This window comes from Ranitomeya variabilis, chromosome 4 (assembly GCF_051348905.1).
Source record: "Ranitomeya variabilis isolate aRanVar5 chromosome 4, aRanVar5.hap1, whole genome shotgun sequence".
NCBI lineage: Eukaryota > Metazoa > Chordata > Amphibia > Anura > Dendrobatidae > Ranitomeya > Ranitomeya variabilis.
Window position 1 is genome coordinate 628,174,353 of NC_135235.1, and position 26,395 is coordinate 628,200,747.

The following is a 26,395-nucleotide window of genomic DNA, read 5'->3' on the forward strand; positions in this document are numbered from 1 at the left end:
TATACGGCGGGTCTTGTGGGCTGTTCCTGGTGTACTATACGGCGGGTCTTGTGGGCTGTTCCTGGTGTACTATACGCGGGTCTTGTGGGCGTCTCCCTGTATACGGCGGGTCTAGTGGGCTGTTCCCAGTATACGGCGGGTCTTGTGGGCTGTTCCCAGTATACGGCGGGTTTTGTGGGCTGTTCCCAGTATACAGCGGGTCTTGTGGGCTTTTCCCTGTATACGGCAGGTCTTGTGGGCTGTTCCCAGTATACGGCAGGTCTTGTGGGCTGTTCCCAGTATACGGTGGGTCTTGTGGGCTGTTCCCAGTATACGGCGGGTCTTGTGGGCTTCTCCCAGTATACGACGGGTCTCGTGGGCTGTTCCCTGTATACACCAAGAAGGTATCAGAACACTCTGAGCACAAGTCTCTTAAAGTGCCCTTGCTTTTGATTGTGGTTACTGAAGACCAAATCTCCGGGTCTCGCGTCTCTTGTGGACTGCTGCAGGTTTTTCTCTTTACTATCTGCCATCACAGAGACAGTCTATCCTTCAACCGGACCTTCTCAGTAATCGCGTCACGTCGGGGACACATTGCTCTGAGGATAATTTTCCTCCTCCCCATCCGAACATGAATGTGTAATTTATGCGCCCATCAAGGCGGATCTTGCTATCACGACAACTGCGCAGCTGTATCTTTACAGCGAGCTCTTATCCGGAGAGAATCGTTAAGAAAAGTGGCCATTTGCTCGGTTCACAGGCCACTCTACTTAATTTATTAATCACCTTCCCTCCTCTGTGGAAGCGTCCGTGCTTGGCACCGCATCTCATCCTGGCAGAGCTCCATGCCAGCAGCTTAGCGGGGTCTGTTCGACACGACCGGCTCTGCACTCGCCCACCCCCCCGCAACCCGTAAAGTTGTGCCCCATGACTGGTAATCAGGACAGAATCCTCCCTAATTAAATAATTATCATGGCGGCGGACGGTTTCCCTCCTCATCCTTAATTAAAGCCACTTAACATTCAGGGGCGACTGTCGCCAGGCCAAGCCGCCATTTCTTCCTCCCCATTCAGTACGGATCTGTCACGGCAGTGGAGCTTGTCCGCAACGCCCTATCTGTGCCACTGTTATATAATGTTACGCTCCCCCACTGGATTGTCTAGACTGGATCCAACTGTAACAAACACTCAGCTGTGTTTGTCACATCCGTAGGGGTATTTAGCTTCTGATTTATAAATGAGAATGTTTCCACTCACTTAATACAAGCAGAGATATTGATTTGGAATACAAATATAATCCACTAGTGAGTTGCAGAACAGACCACGGCCTGCCATGAAGCCCACTTGGCACAAGAACCCATCCTTACATGATCCTTTGGTGTTGCCTGTTGTTTGGACTCCTCCGATCCCTTGTCTCTTTACAAGTGCAGGCCCTTGCTAAGGACTATGGATGCGGGTTCTTGCTTTGAAATGCCCCCAGTTTATCGACCATGAGAAACTTCCAGGCCCCTACCTTCCCCCTCCAGAATTACGTCTGGACCAGCAGCTTGGGTTACAGGATTTCAGTGTACATAACAGTGTGGCTGCCCGTGTTCTCCACCATTTGTGATGGGAACTTGTACAATGTACACTGCTTATGCCCACTGACTCTTGCTTTCCCATACTCCTATGTCCAGTACCCAGAGGAGTGCGTCCTCACTGAAAACAGATCCCGTCTGTCCTGGAGGTGACATCTGCTATGTTCCCTGGAAATGTGGTGACAACCAATATGGCCAGTACTCTGAGATTGGTCAGAAACCGGTGATCTAGTAAATGGTGATCCCCACCAGTGCCAGGACAGACAGTACTTCCTATGTACTGCAGTGACATATATGGCGGAGCTATAATAATCTGATCACTGTTATAATTCATCTCCAGAGACGTGCATGTGGCAGAAAGAGGAAATCTATTACCCAGAAATAGGAAGGAAACGCGCAGATATTAAGTAAGATCTGCATGAACGTCATATATCTTACTGTACATACGGCAGTGCAGGGGTCACCTGCTACAGGTATAACGCCTGTAGAACACACATCCCACTGTACATATTACACATAGGTTTGCATACCCTCATACTGCACACATTACTCATACACCTATTTATACTGCACACACAACGTGTACAGTATGAGGGTATGCACATGTAGGTGTAATCTGCACAGTATGAATGTATACACAAGAATGTGTAGAGTATGAATGTATGAGTATGTGTAATGTGGACAGTATGAGGGTGTGTACACTTGTGGATTGTATACTGTGAATATATGTGATGTATACAGCATGAATGTGCATGAGTAATGTGTGCAATATGAGGGGATGCACATGTGCGTGGAAGGTATACAGTATGAATATATGTATGAGTCGTGTGCAATATGAGGGGATGCACGTGTGTGGAAGGCATACAGTATGAATATATGTGATGTGTACAGTATGAACATGAGTAATGTGTGCAATATGAGGGGATGCACATGTGCGTGGAAGGTATACAGTATGAATATATGTGATGTGTACAGTATGAATGAGTAATGTGTGCAATATCAGGGGATGCACATGTGTGGAAGGTATACAGTATGAATGTGTGTACAGTATGAATGTGATTAATGTGTGCAATATGAGGGGATGCACATGTGTGGAAGGCATACAGTATGAATATGTGATGTGTACAGTATGAATGTGAGTAATGTGTGCAATATGAGGGGATGCACGTGTGGAATATATACAGTATGAATATATGTATATGAGTGATGTGTGCAATATGAGGGGATGCACGTGTGTGGAATGTATACAGTATGAATGTGTATAAGTAATGCGTGCAGTATGAGCGGATGCACATGTATTTGTAATTTGCACAGTATACTTACCGTATATTCATACTACTCGTATACTCAGATTCATACTCTACACATACTCATGCACATACATTCATCCTGTGCACACTCATACACACATTAATACTATGTAAATTCCACATACATGTGCATACCATTATACTGCATACATTACACATACTCGTATACATACATTCATATTGTAAAAGAACATAGAACAAACGCGGCAGCACTCACCGATCCTGAAGTCAAAGTTTCCTTTATTGAAGCATACGAAGACACAACTTCACGGCTCGGGGGAGTGAAACAGTAACAGGAGTGTGCAGGGTGAGACAACGGCCGTTTCGCGCTAGAAACCGCGCGTCTATGGGTCCATACATTCATATTGTACACATACATAAGTACATACATTTGCATGCGGTGCTTACACGACTATTATACACATACTTATGTACATGACCTTTATGTACACAGCGTATGGATTACACATCTACGATGTACTTTATGCACACACAATGTATATATTGGCTCATGTGATCCGAGATGCTGTATACCCTGTTGTGTATTCCTGGCCGGTCATATACGGTGACTCCCCCCACACATCTGTCCTGCATTCCCCCACGTTTAATTACAATTCAATTAGAAGTGAGCGCGCTGTGCCGGCTGGAGGTGAAGGAAGCGGCAAAAACCAACATATGACAAATAAAAATTCCTGGGGTTTCGGCGTCTTGTTTTCTGCAGCACATCACAAGCGGACACCACAACTATCCCAGTAATGTCAGCGCATGCACACTGACTCTTAAAGGAACAGTATGCAACAAAAAGTTTTTCTTAAAAATATTTTAACAAATTTACTTTAGTCTCTAAAAATGCCAATTAATGCGGACACAGAAGATCAAGGAGCAAAAATAAGTAATGACAGCAAATGTTTTTGGTTTATTTTTGGGCTTTCGACTGAAGAGCACATCTAATCTAGAATATTTGGTATTTAGGCACTTATGTATTCTGATCGATGCTAAATACTAGCACCTAGTAAAATCCTAGCATCTTTCAAAAAGGGCTGTCCTAGATTACACAACCACCACCACAAGTGGCTGGTATTGCAGCTCTGCTCCATTGTAGTGAATAATGCCACATGCAACCTGTAAATATGTGTGGTGCTGTTTTTTATTTTGAAATTAGCCATATGTTTTTTTTTTTTTTTTTCTTTAAAGGGAACCTGTCACCTGAATTTGGCGGGTCATTTTTTGGGTCATATGGGCGGTGTTTTCGGGTCTTTTATTAACCCCTTTCTTTCCCGCTGGTCGAAATTGACTTGACGTTGATTCGCTTTCCTCCCTAGTTAACGCGTGCGCATAGCAATCTTGCCTTGCGCACGCGCAGTATGCTTTGCCCAACTGCGGGCAAAGCCGAAAACACAGCAAAATACTTCCGGGACATAGTGCGCCGGCGCATGCGCACTAATGGTTTTTGGCTTTGCCCGCAGTTGGGCAAAGCATACTGCGCGTGCGCAAGGCAAGATTGCTTTGCGCACGCGTTAACTAGGGAGGAAAGCGAATCAACGTCAAGTCAATTTCACGACCAGCGTGCGGCCAGCGGGAAAGAAAGGGGTTAATAAAAGACCGGAAAACACCGCCCATATGACCAAAAAAAAGGACCCGCCAAATTCAGGTGACAGGTTCCCTTTAAGTCTCACCTACCTCAATAAGACGAGGCTTTAGTTGTGTGGCCAAATCTAGGGAATGGTGATGGATTCAACCTCATATTAGCATACCCGTACTTTTTTTTAAGGTTCTATGCTATAATATAGACCCCCTTCCCTAGCGCTCGGCTGGTGGGGCCTTCCCCTGTATCTCAGCTGGAGGGGCTATTTGTTTCTGCCTTCACCTGGAGCTCAGCTGGAGGGGCCGTTGGCTGAGATATAGGGAAAGGTAGAAACAGAAACAAACGGCCCCTCCGACTGCTCCAGGGGAAGGCTGAAGCAAACTGTCCCTCCGACTGAGCTCCAGGTGAAGGCAGAAACAAATAGCCCCTCTGGTTGATATATAGGGAAGGTAGAAACAGAAACAGAGGGGCTATTTGTTTCTGCCTTCTCTTATATCTCAGCCGGAGAGACCGTTTGTTCCGGCCTTCCCCTGGAGCTCAGTCGGAGGGGCTGTTTGTTCCGGCCTTCCTCTGGATCTCAGTTTGGAGGGGCTGTTTGTTTCGGCCTTCTCCTGGAGCTCAGTCGGATGGGCTGTTTGTTCCGGCCTTCCCCTGGAGCTCAGTCGGAGGGGCTGTTTGTTTCGGCCTTCCCCTCGAGCTCACTCGGAGGGGCTGTTTGTTTCGGCCTTCCCCTCGAGCTCACTCGGAGGGGCTGTTTGTTTCGGCCTTCCCCTCGAGCTCAATCGGAGGGGCTGTTTGTTTCGGCCTTCCCCTCGAGCTCACTCGGAGGGGCTGTTTGTTTTGGCCTTCTCTTATATCTGTCGAAGGCGCTGTTTGTTTCTGCCTTCCCCTGGAGCTCAGTCGGAGGGGCTGTTTGTTTCGGCCTTCCCCTGGAGCTCAGTCGGGGGGGGGGGGGGGGGGGCTGTTTGTTTCGGCCTTCCCCTGGAGCTCAGTCGGGGGGGGGGGGGGGGGCTGTTTGTTTCGGCCTTACCCTCGAGCTCAGTTGGAGTGGCTGTTTGTTTCGGCCTTCTTATATCTGTCGGAGGGGCTGTCTGTTTTGGCCTTCCCCTGGAGCTTAGTCAGAGGGGCTGTTTGTTTCGGCCTTCCCCTGGAGCTCAGTCGGAGGGGCTGTTTGTTTCAGCCTTCTCTTATATCTCAGTCGGAGGGGCTGTTTGTTTCAGCCTTCCCCTGGAGCTCAGTTGGAGGGACTGTCTATTTTGGCTCCCCCCTGGAGCACAGCCTGAGGGGCTGTTAGTTTTAGCCTTCTCCTGGAGCTCAGTCGAAGGGGCTGTTTTTGTCATTCCCCTGGAACTCAGTTGGAGAAGCTGTTTGTTTTGGCCGTCCCTTGGAGCTCAGTCGGAGGTGCTGTATGTTTCAGCCTTTCCCTGGAGCACGTGTTGATATGTTTGTATCACACAGTTCCTCCTTATCGGAGTACGGGAAGCTCGGCATGTAGTCCTGCACCCATCAGTCATCGGCTTCCTAATTCCATTAGCCCTGTAATGGAGGAAAACTAGAAAACCCTTCACTGTGGCCGGATTATTCAATTACTGAGGACTCCCTAATGATTTGGCGCTGCCCTGGTGTGGACAGATGACATTACTAGATGTGTCACATCACGACTGCCCATAGTCGGGATGGTCGGCCATGTCTCTCTCCTCCAATATTGACATATATGTACAGGTGCTTCTCACAAAATTAGAATATCATCTAAAAGTTAATTTATTTCAGTTCCTCAATACAAAAAGTGAAACTCCTATATTATATAGTCATTACACAGATAGTGATCTATTTCAAGTGTTTACTTCTGTTGATGATTATGACTTACAGCCAATGAAAACCCAAAAGTCATTATCTCAGGAAACTAGAATAATTAAAAAACACCTGCAAAGGCTTCCTAAGTGTTTAAAAAGGTCCCTTAGACTGTTCCAGTAGGCTCCACTATCATGGGGAAGACTGCTGACTTGACATGTCCAGAAGGCAGTCACTGACACACTCCACAAGGAGGGTAAGCCACAAAAGGTCATTGCTAAAGAAGATGGCTGTTCAGAGTGATGTATCCAAGCATATTAATGGAAAGCTGAGTGGAAGGAAAAAGTGTGGTAGAAAAAGGTACACATGCAACTGGGATAACCGCAGCCTTGAAAGGATTGTTAAGAAAAGGCCATTCAAAAATTTGGGAAAGATTCACTAGGAGTGGACTGCTGCTGGAATCTGGAGTCATTTCTTCAAGAGCCATCACACACAGACGTATCCAGGACATGGGCTACAAGTGTCCCATTCCTTGTGTCAAGCCACTCATGACCAATAGACAATGCCAGAAGCCTCTTACCTGGGCCAAGGAGAAAAAAAACTGGACCGTTGCTCAGTGGTCCAAGGTGTTGTTTTCAGATGAAAGTAAATTTTGCATTTCATTTGGAAATCAAGGTCCCAGAGTCTGGAGGAAGAGTGGAGAGGCCCCAAACCAAGCTGCTTGAGGTCTAGTGTGAAGTTTCCACAATCAGTGATGGTTCGGGGAGCCATGTCTTCTGCTGGTGTAGGTCCACTGTGTTTTATCAAGACCAAAGTCAGCGCAGCCATCTACCAGGAAGTTTTAGAGCACTTCATGCTTCCCTCTAACGACAAGCTTTTTGGAGATGGAAGTTTCATTTTCCAGCAGGACTTGACCCCTGTCCACACTGCAAAAAGTACCAATACCTGGTTTAAAAACAACAGTATCACTGTGCTTGATTGGCCACCAAACTCATCTGACCTTAACCCCATAGTGAATCTTTGTGGTATTGTCAAGAGCAGGGGCGAAGCTACCACGGTTGCAGCGGTCGCTGCTGCGACCAGGTCTGGCAGGTCAGGGGCCCGGGAGGTCAGAGGCACCCGCCTCCTGCTGCCGCAGTGAACTATACTGGTGTCTATGACACCAATACAGTTCAAAGCAATGATGGAGGAGAGAGCGTCAGCTGACTCTCCCTCTCCCATCATTTGCCTCTGACACTGTGGGTGCACGATGACGTTACTTCATCGCGCACCCGCTGTGTGCGGGGCCCAGGCAGTGCAGCATCTGCACAGGTGATGGCGGCCGCCATATTGGCGGAGCCTGTGGTGGCTGCTGGGACCGGGAACAGGCGGCTCTGGAGCTGAGGGGGATGCCGCAGCGGCTTAGCCATGTGGAGGGTCGGAACACGGAGGTGTACGGGAGCAGCGGTAGTGAGGTGTGTCTGCTGCCCGTGTGTCGCCTCCATGGCCCCCTGTGACCCCAGCCCCGTTTTCGCCCTGCTCTCCCGTGCCCCATGTCCTCGTAGGTCCCCAGGTTCAGGTCATTGTGCTCCTCCGGGCCCCCGTCCGCACCTTGTCCCTCCTCCTCTGGTCCCCCAATGCTCCCCATCTCCCATGCCCTCAGTCCTCCTGCACCCCCATGCATTCCCTGCCCCTTGTCCCTGAGTGACCTGTCTGCCCTGCTCTCATCTCCCCTGTCCCCTTTCTCACCGTGTGTTCCCCATCTACCCTGTCCTCGTAATCCCTGTGCCCCTTCTTCCCTGCTCCCAAGTCCTTCCCCCCGTCTTCCCCTGTCACCCTGCAGCCCCGTCTCTTTGTGCGTCCCTATCTACTCTGCCCTCGGAGTCCCGTTGTGCCCTCTTGTGCCTGTCTCCCTTGCCCCCTTGTGCCTTTCTCTCCTTCCTTCTAGTCCCCATGAGTCCCCTTGTGCCTGTCGCCCTTGTGCTTGTCCCTTGTCCCCTTGCGTCAGTCTCCCTTGCCCACTAGTCCCTGTGTCCCCTTGTGCCTGTCTCCCTTGTGCTTGTGTCCCTTGTCAGTCTCCCTTGCCCACTAGACCTCGTGTGTCCCCTTGTCAGTCTCCCTTGTCCCCTTGTGTCAGTCTCCCTGGCCCACTAGTGCCTGTGTCCCTGTGTGTCCCCTTGTGTCAGTCTCCCTGGCCCACTAGTCCCTGTGTCCCCTTGTGTGACTCCCTTGCCCACTAGTCCCCTTGTGCCCTTCTCCCCTGCCTCCTAGCCCCCATGTGTCCCCTTGTGCCTGTGATCCTTGCTCCCTAGCCCCCCTGTGTCACCCTTGTGCCGGTCTCCCCTAGCCCCCTTGTGTCCTTCTCCCCTGCCCCCTAGTCACAATTTGCCCATGTCTTTCTCGCAGCCCTTGTATGGAGGCGCTGCATTTTATTCTATGGGTGTTGCATAATATTGTATGGCGGGGCTGCATTATACTTTTGTGGGGTGGCTGCATTATACTATATGTGGGCTGCATTATATTGTATCGAGGACTATGGGGAATACATTATACTATATGAAGAACTATGGGGTGCATTATACTATGGGAAGTGAATTTTACAACATGGATCACTATGGCGGTGCATTATGCTATATGGAGCACTATGTGGACTATATTATACTATATGGAGGACTGAGGAGTGTATTATACTATATGGAGGACTGAGCAGTGTATTATACTATATGGATCACTATGAGGAGTGTATTATGCTATATGGAGGACTCTGAGGAGTGTATTCTACTATATAGAGGACTGAGGAGTGTAAAATACTATATGGAGGACTATGGGGAGTGTATTATACTATATGGATGACTATGAACTGTGCAGTATATTATATAGAGGACCGTAGGGGTGCATTATACTACTTATATGGATCCCCATGACTTCTATGTAAGCCCATGAAGAGTATAATGGTTTACGGTATTTTCTTTTATACATTACATAACAATGGCAGTACGAGGGACAAATATATACCAGGATGGGGCACCAGATAGTTATGCCACTGAGGTCACACTATACAACTTTGCAATAAAGCTATAGTGTGTGAAATAAATAGGGAAAATGTGAATTTGGGTGGATAATATTTTGGCATGGTGAGGGGGGGGCCCATTTGAAAGTTCGCATCGGGGCCCATAACTTTGTAGTTACGCCACTGGTCGAGAGGAAGATGAGACACCAGACCCAACAATGCAGACGAGCTGAAGGCTCCTATCAAAGCAACCTGGGCTTCCATAACACCTCAGCAGTGCCACAGGCTGTTCGCCTCCATGCCACACCACATTGATGCAGTAATTGATGCAAATGGAGCCTCAACCAAGTATTGAGTGCATTTACTGAACATACATTTCAGCAGGCCAACATTTCGGATTTTAACCCCTTCCCGACCCATGACGCCACGTAGGCGTCATGAAAGTCGGTGCCAATCCGACCTGTGACGCCTATGTGGCGTCATGGAATGATCGCGTCCCTGCAGATCGGGTGAAAGGGTTAACGCCAATTTCACCCGATCTGCAGAGACAGGGGGAGATGTACTTTAGCCCGGGGGGGGTGGCTTTGCCCCCACGTGGCTACGATCGCTCTGATTGGCTGTTGCACTTTCAACAGCCAATCAGAGCAATTTGCAATATTTCACCTATGAAAATGGTGAAATATTGCAATCCAGCCATGGCCGATGCTGCAATATCATCGGCCATGGCTGGAAATCCAGATCTGCCCCCCCACCGCCACCGATTTCCTCCCCAGTCCTCCGTTCTGTCCCGTACTCCCCTCCGTCCGCCTGTCCGCTCCCCCCCGTCCTCCTGTCCGCTCCCCCCCGTGCTCCGATCCACCCCCCCTGTGCTCCGATCCACCCCCTCATACTTGCCGATCCTCCCGGAGTCCGTCCGTCTTCTCCCTGGGCGCCGCCATCTTCTAAAATGGCGGGCGCATGCGCAGTGCGCCCGCCGAATCGGCCGGCAGATTCGTTCCATGTACATTTTGATCACTGTGATAAAACCTATCACAGTGATCAAAATAAAAAAAATAGTAAATGAACCCCCCCCCTTTATCACCCCCATAGGTAGGGACAATAATAAAATAAAAAAAATATTTTTTTTTTCCACTAGGGTTAGAACTAGGGTTAAGGGGTAGGGTTAGAACTAGGGTTAGCGTTAGAATTAGGCTATGTGCACACGGTGCGGATTTGGCTGCGGATCCGCAGCGGATTGGCCGCTGCGGATTCGTAGCAGTGTTCCATCAGGTTTACAGTACCATGTAAACCTATGGAAAACCAAATCCGCTGTGCCCATGGTGCAGAAAATACCTCGCGGAAATGCTGCGTTGTATTTTCCGCAGCATGTCAATTCTTTGTGCGGATTTTGCAGCGTTTTACACCTGTTCCTCAATAGGAATCCGCAGGTGAAATCCGCATAAAAAACGCTGGAAATCCGCGGTAAATCCGCAGGTAAAACACAGTGCCTTTTACCTGCGGATTTTTCAAAAATGATGCAGAAAAATCTCACACGAATCCGCAACGTGGGCACATAGCCTTAGGGTTGGAATTAGAGTTAGGGTTGGAATTAAGGCTAGGGTTGGAAATAGGGTTAAGAATAGGCTTGTGGATAGGGTTATGGTTAGGGTTAGGGGTGTGTTGGGGTTAAAGTTGTGGTTAGGGTTGTGATTAGGGTTAGGGTTGGGATTAGGGTTAGGGTTGTGGTTACGGGTGTGTTGGGGTTAGGGTTGTGATTAGGGTTATGGCTAGAGTTGGGATTAGGGTTAGGGGTGTGTTGGGGTTAGTGTTGGAGTTAGAATTGAGGGGTTTCCACTGTTTAGGCACATCAGGGGTCTCCAAACGCAACATGGCGCCACCATTGGTTCCAGCCAATCTTGCGTTCAAAAAGTCAAACGGTGCTCCCTCCCTTCCGAGCCCCGACGTGCGCCCAAACAGTGGTTTACCCCCACATATGGGGTACCAGCATACTCAGGACAAACTGGGCAACAATTATTGGGGTCCAATTTCTCCTGTTACCCTTGCGAAAATAAAACAATTGCTTGCTAAAACATAATTTTAGAGGAATGAAAAATTATTTTTTATTTTCACGGCTCTGTGTTATAAACTTCTGTGAAGCACTTGGGGGATCAAAGTGCTCACCACACATCTAGATAAGTTCCTTGGGGGGTCTAGTTTCCAAAATGGGGTCACTTGTGGGGGGTTTCTACTGTTTAGGCACATCAGGGGCTCCACAAATGCAACGTGACACCCGCAGACCATTCCATCAAATCTGCATTTCAAAACGTCACTGCTTCCCTTCCGAGCCCTAATGTGTGCCCAAACAGTGGTTTACCCCCACATATGGGGTACCAGCGTACTCAGGACAAACTGGACAACAACTATTGGGGTCCAATTTCTCCTGTTACTCTTGCGAAAATAAAAAATTGCTTGCTAAAACATAATTTTCGAGGAATGAAAAATTATTTTTTATTTTCACGGCTCTGCGTTGTGAACTTCTATGAAGCACTTGGGGGTTCTAAGTGCTCACTACACATCTAGATAAGTTCCTTGGGGGGTCTAGTTTCCAAAATGGGCTCACTTGTGGGGGAGCTCTAATGTTTAGGCACACAGGGGCTTTCCAAACGCGACATAGTGTCCGCTAACGATGGAGATAATTTTTCATTCAAAAAGTCAAATGGCGCTCCTTCCCTTCCGAGCCTTACCATGTGCCCAAACAGTGGTTTACCCCCACATGTGAGGTATCGGTGTACTCAGGAGAAATTGCCCAACAAATTTTAGGATCCATTTTATCCTGTTGCCCATGTGAATATGAAAACATTGAGGCTAAAATAATTTTTTTGTGAAAAAAAAAAAAAGTACTTTTTCATTTTTACAGATCAATTTGTGAAGCACCTGGGGGTTTAAAGTGCTCACTATGCTTCTAGATAAGTTCCTTGGAGCGTCTAGTTTCCAAAATGGGGTCACTTGTGGGGGAGCTCCAATGTTTAGGCACACGGGGGCTCTCCAAACGCGACATGGTGTCCGCTAAAGATTGGAGCCAATTTTTCATTCAAAAAGTCAAATGGCGCTCCTTCCCTTCCGAGCCCTGCCGTGCGCCCAAACAGTGGTTTACCCCCACATATGAGGTATCAGCATACTCAGGACAAATTGGACAACAACGTTCGTGGTCCAGTTTCTCCTTTTACCCTTGGGAAAATAAAAAAATTGTTGCTAAAAGATCATTTTTGTGACTAAAAAGTTAAATGTTCATTTTTTCTTCCATGTTGCTTCTGCTGCTGTGAAACACCTGAAGGGTTAATAAATTTATTGAATGTGGTTTTGAGCACCTTGAGTTTTTAGAATGGTGTCACTTTGGGGTATTTTCAGCCATATAGACCCCTCAAACTGACTTCAAATGTGAGGTGGTCCCTAAAAAAAATGGTTTTGTAAATTTTGTTGTAAAAATGAAAAATCACTGGTCAAATTTTAACCCATAAACTTTTTTTTTGCTAGGAAGTTATGTTTCCAGAATTGTGCTGATGTAAAGTAGACATGTGGGAAATGTTATTTATTAACTATTTTGTGTCACATAACTCTCTGGTTTAACAGAATAAAAATTAAAAATGTGAAAATTGCAAAATTTTCAAAATTTTCGCCAGATTTCCGTTTTTTTCACAAATAAACTCAGAAATTATCGACCTAAATTTACCACTAACATGAAGCCCAATATGTCATGAAAAAACAGTCTCAGAACCGCTAGGATCCGTTGAAGCGTTCCTGAGTTATTACCTCATAAAGGGACATTGGTCAGAATTGCAAAAACCGGCAAGGTCATTAAGGTCAAAATAGGCTGGGTCATGAAGGGGTTAAAATAATTTTTCAAGGTGGTGTTATAAAGTATTCTAATTTACTGAGATAATGACTTTTGGGTTTTCATTGGCTGTAAGCCATAATCATCAACATTAACAGAAATAAACACTTGAAATAGATCACTCTGTGTAATGACTCTATATGAGTTTCACTTTTTGTATTGAACTGAAATAAATTAACTTTTTGTTGATATTCTAATTTTGTGAGAAGCACTTGTATACGGATTCACCCTGCCCTACTATATGATTTCTAATATATTTTAGGCCTTATCCATAACAAATGGTCTACTAGTGGGACCGCCCTTGTTGCCCATAGCGACCAATCAAAGTGCATCTTCCATTTCTTAAACTGCTCATCAAAAATGAAAGCTGCTTGTTGATTGGTTGCTACCAGCAACAAGGGCCTTCATCCTGATCCTCATTTACTAAGACTCGCTATATCAGTAAGATGGGTCTTGTTGCCCATAGCAACTAATTGCTGTACAGCTTTCATTTTAAAGGATCAGTTTAAGACATGTAAGCTGAGCTCTGATTGGTCACTATGGGCAGCAGAGGAGACAGGTTTGTCCTGATGTAGATGATTTAGGCAAGAAGTAATGGGTCATGGTGAGATTTTCTCTCTGCCATTCACTGACAACAAGCAGAGATCTTGAAAATGATTTTCGAAACTGCATCTTGATTCCTTGCTTAGTGCCTACAAGTTTGGCAAAGTGAGATATAATGTTACATTATACTGTATGGGAGGACATGATTGATCTCTGGGGTATATACAAATAATCCGTTCTACGCTCACATTCCTACAGGAAAAGTGAAAGGCCGTAATTTGTTACAACGTTTTGATCTATTAGTGGAGGAGCTTGGGGGTAATTTGTGCCATTTCATGCATTCCTCCTGTACATACGCATCATCCCTGTTATTACTCATCGCACTGACGTGGCTCCTGTCTACACCACAAGCCCAAATCCTGAATACCTTCTCTGCTAACCCTGAGCCTGTACTGATCCTGAGTCACCTCCCATATTATACCCCAGAGCTGCACTCACTATTCTGCTAGTGCTGTCACTGTGTACATACATTACATTACTTATCCTGTACTGATCCTGAGTTACATCCTGTATTATACTCCAGAGCTGCACCCACTATTCTGCTGGTGCAGTCACTGTGTACATACATTACATTACTTATCCCGTACTGATCCTGAGTTACATCCTGTATTATACTCCAGAGCTGCACTCACTATTCTGCTGGTGCAGTCACTGTGTTCATACATTACATTACTTATCCTGTACTGATCCTGAGTTACATCCTGTATTATACTCCAGAGCTGCACTCACTATTCTGCTGGTGGAGTCACTGTGTACATACATTACATTACTGATCCTGTACTGATCCTTAGTTACATCCTGTATTATACTCAGAGCTGCACTCACTATTCTGCTGGTACAGTCACTGTGTACATACATTACATTACTTATCCTGTACTGATCCTGAGTTACATCCTGTATTCTACCCCAGAGCTGCACTCACTATTCTGCTGGTGCAGTCACTGTGTACATACATTACATTACTTATCCTGTACTGATCCTGAGTTACCTCCTGTATTATACTCCAGAGCTGCACTCACTATTCTGCTGGTGCAGTCACTGTGTACATACATTACATTACTTATCCTGTACTGATCCTTAGTTACATCCTGTATTATACTCCAGAGCTGCACTCACTATTCTGCTGGTGCAGTCACTGTGTACATACACTACATTACCCTTTTTCTTCCCCACAGATTATTGGATGTCGGGTGAGCCGGGAACCATCTGATGCTACAGAACGTTATACCCGGTGGATCAACAGTCTGACGTCCAATCAGCTCCTCTCACAGGTGATGATTTTACACTACCACAATTCAGTTCCTATATTATAGCGGACGGCTGAATGTTACGGTACAAGACTGGGAGAGGGTATAGTGGCATGTAGGGAATGAAATTCCAATCATCCGGCGTCCAGAAATTCTTGTTAAGTTTACTGTCATTGCAGAAGAGCAGATTTTCCTCCTTGCCGCTGTTCAATTTCTTAGGTTGAGCGGGGATCTTGCGCCTCAGGTTGAGCGGGGATCTTGAATTGAGCCGGGATCTTGCGCCTCGGATGGCGCGGGGATCTTGCGCCTCAGGTGGAGCGTGGATCTTGGGTTGAGCAGGGATCTTGTGTGTTCATTTAGCCACACATTATAAAGCTTCCCTTTGGGTCACTATCAGAATTCTTCTGTGATATCCACATTGTTCCCACTGTGCGCAGCCCATGGGAAACCTGCAGCCCCACCTCGCCTTCCGTTACCATCAGGGGGCTTCCTAGTTTCCTGTAAATGCCCCCCGGATTAAGCGTTACAGGTTGGAGACAGGTGCAGCTTTTGTGGTCGGTCTCTTGGCCTTTGATGCCGGTCCTGTCCCTCCAGAGGGGGCCGAGCCCACTCCTCCTCCGCCCCTGCATCCACATGTTGCTGTCCGTCTGGCAGCAGCATCTGTAATGCGGTCAGTCTCCTGGCTAATGCTCGGTTTAGGGGGCCGCAGAAAGGAGGGGGCAGAATTAATGTATAGAGACGTATCAGGTTATCCGGATTAGTGGCTGGTGATCACTAGTAATGGGCCGATGGGTCATACTGGGTCGCTGAATGTTCCAAACCTAATACTTCTCGCAGCTGAGGGTTTGTTACAATGAATCCAGTCTGGACAATCCTGTGCTGCTGATGTTTAGGATTGTTTAGACTGGTAACAATGGGCACAAACCTTCAGCTGTGAGAAGTATGGGGTCACGATGTGGATATATTCACAGCAAGCAGAGGTCTTGACAATGATGTCTTGAGGCACAGCGTCAAGTAGAATAGAAAGTTGCAGAAGTTTTCTTAATTTCGGATCTTGAATTCACCTATGATTGATATCGAAACCACCCGTTACGATAAGTGTGCCAGGAACAGACATGGTGCAGGGGGCCGGGCACAGCGGCTGGGTTCTCCACAGATGAGGTTCTGACCTTACAGATAGAAACCAGATGAAACGCAAATGTGACAAAAGGAAGCAGCGAGAAAGATTCTGCAGATTTTTCATTTTGTTTTGTTTTTTTAAAGGGACACCCTCTGTTACAGAATTGTCAGATTGCCCAATCTTTTATTCTAAACCTGCTGTTATATGAAGTGTGGCTGAAATCCTCCATTCTTTACACTGCTGGTTTGAAACCAATATAATTGCAAAGAGACTACCGTACTTTTTATATTCAGGCTAATCAGCAGTAGATTTTGGGTCCCTGGGCATTCCCCCGCCTATACATTTTGGAAAGTCCTCCAAAATATATTTTGTCCTTTCAGAGGCTTGTGCTGTTGCCTGGATAGACTTTGCTTTACACTGCAGCTCTTCTCCAATCAATCATGCCTATTTATGTCTGTGACTTAGTCTGTGGGAGTCTCGTGTAGTCTGATCTTCACTTTGTATCCCTTCCGAAGTTCAACACCCACCCCCATGTTTTGTACTGCAGCTCTGCTTCTTCTGATTGGCTGTTGTGTATAAGCAGAAGCTCGGCTGCAGGTCGGAGCACTGAGAGTTCCTGCATCATATAGTGAGGTGTATGAACTTTAATAAGGCCGAGGTCATTATAATTAATTAATAAGCTCCAGTAGGGTGTGTGGAACCATCTGGTTCATCAAGAGTTTGAGTCTTATCGGGATTGCTGGGGAGATCTGGAGTATGCGGAGTGGGATTGTGTGTGTCGAGAGTACGAGGAGGGGGATTGTGCGTGTCGAGAGTGCGCGGATTGGGATCGTGCGTGTCGAGAGTGCGCGGAGGGGGATTGTGCGTGTCGAGAGTGCGAGGAGGGAGATTGTGCGTGTCGAGAGCGCGGATTGGGATTGTGCATGTTTAGAGTGCACGCAGGGGGATTGTGCGTGTCGAGAGCCCGGATTGGGATTGTGCGTGTCGAGAGTGCGCGGAGGGGGATTGTGCGTGTCGAGAGTGCGAGGAGGGAGATTGTGCGTGTCGAGAGCGCGGATTGGGATTGTGCGTGTCGAGAGTGCGCGGAGGGGGATTGTGCGTGTCGATAGTGCGAGGAGGGAGATTGTGCGTGTCGAGAGCCCGGATTGGGATTGTGCGTGTCGAGAGTGCGCGGAGGGGGATTGTGCGTGTCGAGAGCGCGGATTGGGATTGTGCATGTCGAGAGTGCGCGGATTGGGATTGTGCGTGTCGAGAGTGCACAGATTGGGATTGTGCGTGTCGAGAGTGCGAGGAGAGGGATCGTGCGTGTCGAGAGTGCGCGGAGGGATGGGGGTCAGGTGTGTTCACTTGGCTTATGTTATGAAACATCTCTCCTGGGACAGTATCACAATTCAGTGAAAACCCATCTTTCCTGCCAACTGGAGCCCATGGGAAACCCCGACCCTTCTTCACCTGCCTTTTACCATCCTCATCCATTGTAAATGCTGCTCAGATTGACCAACCCTGACTGGTTCAGAGCGGTGCCAAACTGCAGTCCACGGCCCCTTGCGGATTCCCATAGGCAACTTAGGCAGAACCCGGGAGGAAGACAGGTTCTTCCTTCACTTTGACATTGATGACCTTCTGAGTGCCTGGGGCCCTTCTCCTTTCTTGGAGGGTTTGGGAAAGGCAGTATCCCCTCCCAGCCTTCCCTCTTCTCCCTGTCCCAGTTTCCAGTGCTCGGCACTATATTGTGGCTCTCGTCATCATCATTCAGGCCAGGCTTGGAGAGGACTTGTTAGTCGGCCCGGTGCCAAGGGTGAGCTGGAGAAGATTTTGGCAAAAACAATTCCTGCTTTGGGTGGCACCAGGCCAGGGAAACGGTTAACTAGTTCAATGCTGACACTCGGCGCACAAGACATGTTGTCAATCAGCGCTTCTCTGGACGTGCGCAGCATTGCTAATGACTACACCCCTTTAATTAGCAGATAAATAGGGACCACTCCTGCCAAACATCTCTGATTCACTGTGGAATGAATTCCTCTCTCCGTTCCACACTTAGGAATTCTCGAAAGACACGGAAATCCAGATGTTAATGGATCATCATGGGAAAAGCTTCCTGTCACTGCTGGATAGTGTGGAGTGAAGAGGATCATTGTTGGGCAATGATCCTTCATCGGTACAACCCTTGGAATTTGGGTTAGGAGGCTAAAATACTAAGGCTGGAAGTGTATCCAGAAGGCTATATCATTGGGGCCAACAGCCTGAACTGCCAGGTGCTTGGTTCATATAACCTCTAGTGTTTTGGTAATGCACCCTCAGGTTTGAGGGTTTTTGGTGATGAGGGCCAAAAGGCTGGAGGACTTTGCTAATGCAGCCATTAGGCTTTGGTAATGGGACTAGCAGGCCTGGATAGCATTGGTTAGGAGACCAGCAGACTGGAGATTTTGGTAATAAGGCCAGCAGACTTGATGGATTTTAATAATGGGGCCAGTAGTCTGAAGGTAATGGAGTCAGGAGGCTGAAAGGGTTTAGTTTAGGGGACCAGCAGGCCGATGGGTATTGATAACGTGTTCAGCCTATTAGAAAACCTATTACAGTATCTGGGACCGCTTAGAATGGCAGACTCCTTAACTTTGTAACATCAAGTCCTGATTAGTGGCCCACGTGGAATTTGGCTCACATATTCCCCATCCCCCCGCCCCCCCCCCGCTCGGACATTTGTTTCCAATTCTGGACACTTCCTTCCTACCTAAATCCATCACCGTTCATTATGGGGTTAACCTACATTAATATCCGCAGTCGAATCCAACAACCAGCCTGAAGAGGATCCACTTACAACATCCTCCTTTTAAGACCAGCCTTAAGTACCCGGCCCGGGAAACGTAGTAAGATCAGGAAATGAAACTTCTCGTCTGACGGTCAACATCTGAAGGAATAAACCCACAAGGTCTTCTAATCTCCTGATAAGACGAGCGTCTCCTCTGTGCTAAGATGAGACAAGGCGCAGAGGAGTCACATTATCGCGTTTCTTCTAGAACCGAATGGCGGCTTTTCTATCTTGGCCAGCTCTTGAGAAGAGTTTGTTGACCTGAGCTCGGCTCTGGTGAATCTCACAAGCCCCAACAGTATTCCGCTCAAATCTCTCTCCTAGAGGATTATTTAGACAAGAAGCTGTAATAGCAAACCATCTTCTGTATCCTGCCTTTGATGTCCTCTTAGTTGGTTTGGAACTTCTTTGGGTATGAGGCCCAATCCACCACTGATGTCCTCTTAGGCTGGCCTGAGGCCTTCTTGTGTATTGGGCCAAGTCTCCTCCTGACTGATTTTCAGTTGTACAATTTTTGGCAACCAATCTGCCAATTGTGCCTATACCTTTTTATACCTTTTGATTTACTCTTCAGTGTATTGGGGTGTCTTGGGTATTATACCAAGCCTAACAGCTCTGATGTCCTCCTAGGTGTCTTGGGCCCCCTTGGGTATTGCACCAAGAAGTATACCGCCAAGGTCCTCTTAGGTGGCTTTGACCTCCTTGAGAATGAGACCCAGTCCACCACTGATGTCCTATTTAATTGGCCTGGGGCCTCCTTGCATAGTAGTACAAGCCCACCTTGGGACTGATTTTCAGTTGTCGGATTTTTGTAGCCTATCTGTTACGTGTGTTGCCATACCTGTTATGCCAACAATATTCTTAAGTTGCGAGGTCTTCTTGGGTATTAGTCCAAGTGGTGGTTAGTCAATCATCACTGGTGAGACGAGTGCACTCCTCCTTGATGCCCTCATCAAACAGGTGTTTGAATGTTCCATTTTCTGAATCTGCTATCCTGCACCCTCCTGAAATGTTTGAAACAATGGACAAGGAAGCAGTCAGCCCAGTTCTTTAGAAAAGTGCTGCGTGCTTGGCCATCCGTGAGGCCCATCGTGATCCCGGCCCTCAAGTCTCATCCCATTAAGCAAACAGAGATATTTCAGCTCTTCAGGAGAAATGAGGCGCGTCGCTTTTCATCTTCTTAGAGGAAATGTGGCGAGTGTTGGTGAACAAGGAGCACTTCCGTGCTGCAGACTCGGTGTGTTGGGAGCGGGATGGTGGTGGTGGGGGGGAGACTCGCTGCTATAGAAATGACAAGAGACCAAAGACATTCCTGTGACACTCGGGAACACCTGCAGACATTGCTAATCCCCATATTCCCCCAGTGATCTACACCACCATTGTAGTGCTAACTCGCCCCTTCATGTTATCCACCTCGGTTCCCTATTAGACAACCCTTATTCTTAATTTTGGTGGTCCACATTTCTAACTGTAGGGATGCCAGTGGGCATAGCTAGACCCTACGGAGTAGCAGCAGCATATTAGAGGTACTACACCCCAGGTAATAAGTAGTAGATTCTCCCCCTCCATGACATCTCTACGCTAAAACTGGACATGGTTGTCCTGTGTGGATAACACATTAAGTGAATAAAGAATGGTATGTGGGCACTGTATGGCACTATTTATATGTAGCATGTGGGCACTGTATGGCGCTATTTATATGTAGCATGTGGGCACTGTATGGCGCTATTTATATGTAGCATGAGAGTACTATATGGCGCTATTTGTGTAACCTGTGGGCACTGGCGCTATTTGTGTAGCATGTAGGTACTGTATGATAGATATTTATATGTAGCATGTGAGCACTATATGGCACTTGGTGTAACGTGGTTACTGTATGGTGCTATTTGTGTTGCATGTGGGTACTGTATGATGCTATTTATATGTAGCATGTGAGCACTTTATTGTACTATTTGTGTAACATGTGGGCACTGTATGGTGCTATTATGTGTAGCAAGTGGACACTGTATGGCGCTATTATGTGTAGCAAGTTGGCACTGTATGGCGCTATTATGTGTAGTATGTGAGCAGTTTATAGCACTATTTGTGTACATGTGGGCACTGTATGGCGCTATTTGTGTAGCATGTGGGTATTGTATGATGCCATTATGTGTAGCATGTGGGCACTATATGGCATTGTGTATCAAGTGGGCACTGGCGCTATTTGTGTTAGCATGTGGGCACTGTATGGCGCTATTTGTGTTAGCATGTGGGTACTTTATGGTGCTATTTGTAGCATGTGGGCACTGTATGGCGCCATTATGTGTAGCATGTGATTACTGTATGGCGCCATTATGTGTAGCATGTGAGCACTGTATGGCGCCATTATGTGTAGCATGTGAGCACTGTATGGCACCATTATGTGTATCAAGTGAGCACTGTATGGCGGTATTTGTGTAGCGTGTGGGCACTGTATGGAGCTATTTATATGTATCACGAGAGTACTATATGGCTCTATTTGTGTAACCTGTGGGCACTGTATGGCGCTATTTGTTTAGCATGTGGGCACTGTATGGCACTATTAGATGTAGCATGTGAGCACTGTATGGCGCTATTTATATGTAACGTGAGCACTATATGGCACTATTTGTGTAACCTGTGGGCACTGGCGCTATTTGTGTACTGTATGATGCTATTTATATGTAAAATGTGAGCACTTTATGACACTTTGTGTAACGTGGTTACTTTATGGTGCTATTTGTGTAGCATGTGGGTACTGTATGGCCCTATTATGTGTAGCATGTGGGCACTGTATGGCACCGTTGTGTGTATCAAGTGGGCACTGTATGGCGCTTTTTGAGTAGCATGTGGGTATTGTATGGTGCTAGTTCTGTAGCACGTGGGCACTGTATGGCGCTATTATGTGTAGCACGTGGGCACTGTATGGCGCTATTATGTGTAGCATGTGGGCACTGTATGGCACTATTATGTATAGAATGTGAGCACTGTGTGGCACCAATATGTGTAACATGTGAGCACTGTGTGGCGCGATTTGTGTAACATGGTTACTGTATGGCGCTATTTGTGTAGCGTGCGAGCACTGTATGGCGCAATTTGTGTAGCACGTGGATACTGTATCGTGCCATTATGTGTAGAATGTGAGCACTGTATGGCGCTATTTGTGTAGCATGTGAGCACTGTATGGCGCTATTTGTGTAGTGTATGGGGGGCACGGTATAGTGCTAGTATATGAGCAGGCACAGGTTACCCACACTTTGTCAGGGATCCCACCTTTCTTCTACATTTTATGATCTTGCGGACACAGGTTTGTCGTCTTGCCGTGCTCCCTTCTCCTTGGTTCAGTGCGCAGTTTTCCGGACGCGTGCGGTTCCTCGGAGAGCGGGGGCTCTGTGTATATTTTGTTTTCTCCTCACCCATCTGATCTCTGTAGAGCAGATGTTGACAATTACGAGGGGAACAGAGGCCGCTCTGTGGTCGGCCGGCCGGGCCTGCTGCACGTGGGCCGGCTGAGACGCAAGGCGGTAACTGCTTCCTGTCAGCACGGCTGGGTGACAGCGCTACAAGAGGGGGCTGTGGACCCACACCCTCTAACAAAGTCCCTCTTGTGATCCTGTACCCCCACTCACTAAAAATATATAAAGGGGGATGTATTAACCCCTTCAGCGTCTCCATAGACTTTGATCCAGTCACACAGATTTCTACAAATTCTGTATTGTGAAGCTTCTATCTGTACCCACAGGAGCATGGCCATTATCCAGCTTTCCCAGTGCCCACCCAGGGCATGGCCATTATCCAGCTTTTCCCAGTTCTCACGGGGCATGGCCAGTGTCCATAGACGCTTGGCCACTACTCAGCTTTTGCAGGGGCATGGCCTTACCCAGCTTTCCCAGTGCTCACAGGAGCATGGCCATCACCCAGCTTTCCCAGTGCTCAAGGATATCTCCATTACGCAGCACGGGAGGCATGGGCATTACCCAGCTTTCCCAGGGTCCCCGGGAGGCATGGCCATTACCCTGCTTTCCCAGGGCCCGCCCTGCTTTCCCAGCTTTCTCTGGGCCCACGGGAGGCATGGCCATTACCCAGCATTCTCTGGTCCCACGGGAGGCATGGCCATTACCCAGCATTCTCTGGTCCCACGGGAGGCATGGCCATTACCCAGCTTTCCCTGGGCCCACGGGAGGCATGGCCATTACCCAGCTTTCCCTGGGCCCATAGATGGATGGCTTTTCTTGTTTCCCCAAGAGCATTGCAGTGCCCATGGTGGCATGTTGGGTGGTCTTTTCCATCCTGTCTTGCACAAGGCCACTTGCTTTGTCAAGGGCAAAGGTTGGTGATTAAACCTGAGATTAAATGACTGATCAGCGGGAGCTTCACTTAAAGGGGTGGTGTCTACTTCTGAGAAATTAGTAGCTATGAGGTCTGGGGGTGTCATCCATTACTCACATCCTTTTATACCCACCAATGTGGGTGTTGTGTGTTGTGTTTGTTTGTTTTTTTTATAAACCAGCACAAAGTGAAATCCATAACCCGTTGGTCATCTCCTGTTGAAGTCAACCTTGGGGTACATCACGCACCTTCTATATCTACGTGACAAATCTAATGTCCGTGTCCGGCATTTCTATATCCAGAGTTGCCCCATTCTCCTATTTTGGGTAATGGGAAGTACTTTTGCAGCTGGTTGGTCAGAAAGAGGAAGGAGCGGACGGGACTGCGGTTTATTAATCTGTTACAAGATGATGGAAAGTCCCCGGATGATAACGCCGACCGTCCTCACACTAATACATAATGAGCGCGGACCCCTCCATCATTGGACACTTGGGGTACAGGATAATGGCACTGACACTTGGGGTACAGGATAATGACACTGACACTTGGGGTACAGGATAATGGCACTGACACTTGGGGTACAGGATAATGACACTGACACTTGGGGTACAGAATAATGACGCTGACACTTGGGGTACAGGATAATGGCGCTAACACTTGGGGTACAGGATAATGGCGCTGACACTTGGGGTGCAGGATAATGGCACTGACACTTGGGGTGCAGGATAATGACGCTGACACTTGGGGTGCAGGATGTTGACGCTGACACTTGGGGTGCAGGATGTTGACGCTGACACTTGGGGTACCGGACAATGACGCTGACACTTGGGGTACAGGATAATGACGCTGACACTTGGGGTGCAGGATGTTGACGCCGACACTTGGGGTGCAGGATGTTGACGCCGACACTTGGGGTGCAGGATAATGACGCTGACACTTGGGGTGCAGGATGTTGACGCTGGCACTGTTATTGGTCAGCCGGGTGACCTCATTCTGCAGAGCTGTATGTCATGACTTCTGTCTTTGCCTCCACCATATTATTTCACTGGTGGATCAGCGCTCACATATGACATCCAGATGCTGAGATTAGCTTAAGGGTCGGCGAAATACAAGCAAACGATCACTGCCCACCACCTATGGAGCGACTGCGCAAGGAATTGAACCACAGTGATCTACAGCCCCCTACATGTGTGATATGGTCTGCTGAGCTGTTGCTTACAATCTGATGATCTGTGATACTGTCACTTTTTTTTTTTTCCGTATGTCTGGTTGTGATAGTGGATCAAAATTTGGGTGACGCTCATGGCTGTGACCGTTCCCATATCATAGAACTCTACTGATGCCTGTTTACTTGGTTCCCACTTGGTATAAAGATGGCTATTTGTGCCAAGTTTCCATCTTTACTAGTGACTGTTTTGTGGTTGTCTATCCCTCATCTACTCATAGTTGGGCTGGGTAGTCAATGAAGACTTGGGCTTCTTTCACATTTCCGTCGGTACTCGGCCGTTGCCAAGCGTCGGTGCGACGTACCGACGGAAGTTTGTGAATTTGTGAGTGACGTGAGCAGCGGACGTAGTGTTTCAACGCGTCCGCTGCCCATTGTAAAGTCCCAGGGAGGAGGGGGTGGTGTTCCGGCCGAGCATGCATAGTAAAAAATGCAGGACACAACGTACGAAAAAACGTTCCCTTGAACGTTTTTTCGATACGACGGCCCGCCAAATACCGACGCATCCAGTGCACGACGTATGGAACGTGTGTCCATACGTCGCGATGCATCGGTAATGCAAGTCTATGTGAAAAAAACGCATCCTGCGGGCAACTTTGCAGGATGCGTTTTTTTCACATTACGACGCATTGTGACGGTCTGCAAAAGACGGAAATGTGAAAGTAGCCTTACTCTACCAAAGGCCAAGCTGTGGAAAGTATGTTGACAAAACCATGGACATCTGTATCGAAGACCAGAACTTTGAATATATAGAAATAATCACGTTCCTTTAACGGATGGGAAGTGATCACCACTTTGGGTAGGTGAATATTGCGCAATTTGTTGATATTTTATAAGAAGCTGATCTTAATAAATCAGGAACTGACTTTTAAAGAAGGAAATGTGGAAACGTCTTTGTATTGAGAGCATTCGATCCTTGTTCTTAGATGTCATCCTTGAGGTGACCTATTCTGGTTACAGCTGGAGTGCATGTATTAAGGGATCCAATATCTTATATGGCAAAGGGTTCATTTATCCATGGATCATGTGACCTGGTTGTGCCTTTCTATAGGATTAGGGGCAATGGAGGTCTGCTTGGGCCCGTTGAGGAGTAGTAGGGTCACTTGTTCTTGGTTCAAGCTACTTTATGTATATCAAAAGGGAGATCGAGACTTAGGTGAAAACCAGGCCCAAGACATGGAGACACAAAGATCTACAACCCGCAGAATACATGCTGAAGGAAAAGAAAGGCTATATATACAGTTAGGTCCATATATATTTGGACAGACACAACATTTTTCTAATTTTGGTTATAGACATTACCACAATGAATTTTATACAAAACCATTCAGATGCAGTTGAAGTTCAGACTTTCAGCTTTCATTTGAGGGTATCCACATTAAAATTGGAGTTTCAGCTCCTTAACATATGCCACCCTGTTTTTAAAGGGACCAAAAGTAATTGGACAATTGACTCCAAGGCTATTTCATGGACAGGTGTGGGCAGTCCCTTTGTTATGTCATTCTCAATTAAGCAGATAAAAGGCCTGGAGATGATTTGAGGTGTGGTGCTTGCATTTGGAAGGTTTTGCTGTGAAGTAAACATGCAGTCAAAGGAGCTCTCCATGCAGGTGAAACAAGCCATCCTTAAGCTGCGAAAACAGAAAAAACCCATCCGAGAAATTGCTACAATATTAGGAGTGACAAAATCTACAGTTTGGTACATCCTGAGAAAGAAAGAAAGCACTGGTGAACTCATCAATGCAAAAAGACCTGAGCGCCCACGGAAGACAACAGTGGTGGAGGATAGAAGAATAATCTCCATGGTGAAGAGAAACCCCTTCACAACAGCCAACAAAGTGAATAACACTCTCCAGGAGGTCGGCGTATCAATATCTAAATCTACCATAAAGAGAAGACTGCATGAATGTAAATACAGAGGGTTCACTGCACGGTGCAAGCCACTCAGAAGCATCAAGAATAAAA

At 47.3% G+C, this 26,395-nt stretch overlaps 1 protein-coding gene across 7 annotated transcripts in view; it reads left to right on the plus strand.

The window, feature by feature from the left end:
• QTGAL (queuosine-tRNA galactosyltransferase) overlaps nt 1–26,395 on the plus strand; it is a 190,225-nt gene that overhangs the window by 61,391 nt on the left and 102,439 nt on the right. For 3 of the 7 annotated variants that reach the window (XM_077253589.1, XM_077253590.1, XM_077253592.1), the window contains one exon: nt 14,880–14,975. The exons of 1 other annotated variant lie outside the window; for it this stretch is intronic. In XM_077253589.1, the coding sequence (XP_077109704.1) occupies nt 14,880–14,975 (96 nt within the window). Of the gene's footprint in view, nt 1–13,641; nt 13,661–13,680; nt 13,810–14,879; nt 14,976–26,395 lie in introns of those variants that run through there. 3 more of the 7 variants (XM_077253596.1, XM_077253595.1, XM_077253593.1) reach the window with 3 other exon arrangements.